The sequence below is a fragment of the Arachis ipaensis genome, chromosome B8 (genome assembly GCF_059453495.1).
Source record: "Arachis ipaensis isolate K30076 ecotype BB chromosome B8, ASM5945349v1, whole genome shotgun sequence".
Classification (NCBI taxonomy): Eukaryota; Viridiplantae; Streptophyta; class Magnoliopsida; order Fabales; family Fabaceae; genus Arachis; species Arachis ipaensis.
Window position 1 is genome coordinate 93959841 of NC_142443.1, and position 2850 is coordinate 93962690.

General features: G+C 42.4%; 1 protein-coding gene across 1 annotated transcript; it reads left to right on the top strand.

The window, feature by feature from the left end:
* Positions 1-713: 713 nt before the first annotated feature.
* On the top strand, positions 714-1199 carry LOC110265305 (uncharacterized). Its single transcript, XM_021108238.1, has 2 exons — positions 714-1034; positions 1101-1199. Exons 1-2 carry the CDS (start codon positions 714-716, stop codon positions 1197-1199), a joined length of 420 nt encoding a protein of 139 aa, XP_020963897.1.
* Positions 1200-2850: the final 1651 nt, after the last annotated feature.

Sequence of the window (2850 nt, forward strand, 5' to 3'; positions counted from 1 at the left end):
TGGGATGACCCTCACTTGTGGAAGAGGGGAGTAGAACAAGTAATTCAAAGATATGTCCCAGAATCTGAAATTCAACCCATTCTTGAAGCTTGCCATTCATCCGAGTGTGGCAACTACTTTGGCCCACAATGGATGGCTAAAAAGGTGTTGGATTGTGGATTCTGGTGGCCAACCTTATTCAAGGATGCTAACCGATTCTGTGTGTCGTGCCACCAATGTCAGAAGTCAGGAAATGTATCCCAAAAGGATGAAATGCCTCAACAACCAATGTTGTTCTGTGAAATCTTTGATGTATGGGCATAGACTTTGTGGGACCATTTTCCAACTCAAGTGGGTATCTATATATTCTACTGGCGGCTGACTACGTATCAAAGTGGGTGGAAGCGATACCTACCCACCTTGATGACGCTAATACCGTGATTTCTTTCATTAGAAATAATATTGTGTGCCGCTATGGGTCACCACGAGCAATCGTGAGAGACCAAGGTTCCCACTTTTGCAACAGGAAAGTAGAGGCACTACTTAAGTGCTATGGGGTATTGCACAAGGTTGCAACTGCTTATCACCCCCAAACCAACGGACAAGCAGAGGTGTCCAACCGGGAGATTAAGCAAATTTTAGAGAAAGTGGTGAATCCATAAAGGAAGGACTGGAGCTCTCAGTTGGGATATGCACAATGGGCGTATAGGACGGCCTACAAGGCCCAGTTGGGGATGAGTCCCTTTCGGATTGTCTATGGTAAGGCATTCCACCTTCTAGTGGAGATTGAGCATAAGGCCTATTGGGCGGTTAAGCAGTGTAACATGGATTTCACCAAGACGGGTATAGCCAGAAAATTACAACTAGGAGAACTTGAGTGTCTTAGGATCAAGGCATATGATAATGCTCGAATCTACAAGGAAAAGACTAAGGCGTTTCATGATCACCATATCCGAAAGAAGGATTTTCAAGAAGGTGACGAGGTTTTCCTCTATAACTCGAGGCTCAGATTCATTCCTGGGAAGCTCCGTTCAAGATGGGAAGGACCCTTCAAGGTGAAGGAGGTAAAGCCCTATGGAGTGGTGGAATTGTTTGACCCTCGAAGCGATGCAACTTTCAAGGTGAATGGACATAGAGTGAAGAAGTTCCATGGCTACAAGTCACCAAAGGATTTAGAGGTGTTCCTGCTTACGGATGCACTAAGAGGAGGAGAAGCTTAAGCGACTGACCGTCCAACTTAAGGACGTTAAAGAAAAGTGCCTGGTGGGAGACACCCCACCGTGGTAAGATCTTCCTTGTGTATACTTTCTTGCTTCTAGCTTTAGATTCTTGTGAATTTTGTGATTTCTTGGTGTTGTTGAGTTGCTTAGGTATGCTAGCTTTTGTTGATTTTGTTGAATTGTTATGATATTCATGTAGATTTCACTAATCTTGGTATGGATGAATTGATGTGGTTAGAGAAAATGCTTTATTTTGAGTAGTGAATGAATGTGTGAGTGTTTTCTTGACTATCTAGCTTCAATACCTGCCAGGAATGTGTTAAAAATACCTTTCTCTATGTTGTAAAAAAAAATAAAAAAAAGAGGGTGCACGCTTAAGCGTGCGAGACGCGTGCGCGTCCCTTGAATTTTTGCAAGTCTGAGCACATTTTCCCGAGAGCTGCGCGAAACGCGCAAGTGCCTACCCACGCATATGGGTGAGGCACACCCACACGTCGCCTACCCCATTTCCTTGTCCATGCGTGCGCGCACATGACGCGTACGCGTCGGTCGCTCTGCACCACTTCTCTCGCCTACCACCACCGGCGACCACCACCTCTGGCGGTACCGCTTTCTCTCTCCTCTTCTCTTTCTTCTCTCTTACCCTTTCTCTCACTTGTACCTTATCTTCTCTATTCCTCTCAAGGTCATATTCTTTTCCATCCTCTTTTTCTTTGATTTATGCTTTTCTTTCTTAATTGCATGTATTTACTTTCTCTTATTTCTCTTAGTTGTACTTTGTTAAATTTGCTCTTGTTTATTTGCTTTCTTTCTTCCTTTTTGTTTTCCGTTTTCTATGTGTGTTGAAAGTTGAGTTACCTCTTGCGTTGATGGGTTGATTTGTTATCTTTTGAATCCTTTGTGATTATGTGATGTTGTTTTGATGTTGGGTATACCCACTACAAGAAAACACATCTTTTGCCACGTTTTTAAAGCATGGCGAAAAGTTAAAAAAAGCGTGGCGATAGCTTTTCGCCACGCTTTTTGAGCTATCGCCACGCTTTCGAAAGGGTGGCCTATCAAAGGGTGGCGGTTGCTCTATCGTCACGCTTTTTGCAGTCTATTGCCACGCTTTTTGTTTGCCACGCTTTTTTACAAACTGCCACTTGGAAAAGTGTGGCTGTAGGTGGGAAATACGGCCACGCTTTAAAAGCGTGGCAATAGGTAGAGATATGGCCACGCTGTAAAAGCGTGGCGATAGGCAGATCTGGCCACGCTTTTAAAGCGTGGCGATAGGTGGAGATACAGCCACGCTTTTAAAGCGTGGCAATAGGAAGAGATACAGCCACGCTTTTAAAGCGTGGCCATAGCAAAATATACAGCCACGCTTTAAAAGCGTGGCGAAAGCCTTGTTAAATTAAAAAAAAAATTTTCTTTCCCTTACTTGGTCTTCATTGCTACACTATAAATTTTCAATCCTTTTTTATTACCAAACCTACAAATATAGTATGCAATTTTTATTACAAGACAAATCAAACAATAATTAGTGAGATATATAATTTACTATAATTGTTTTATACATTAAAAAACTATTACTCAAATACAAAATAAATCTCGATTAGCATAAGAACAGGATGGATCTGTATCAAGAAAAACAAGGAAGGGGAAAAAG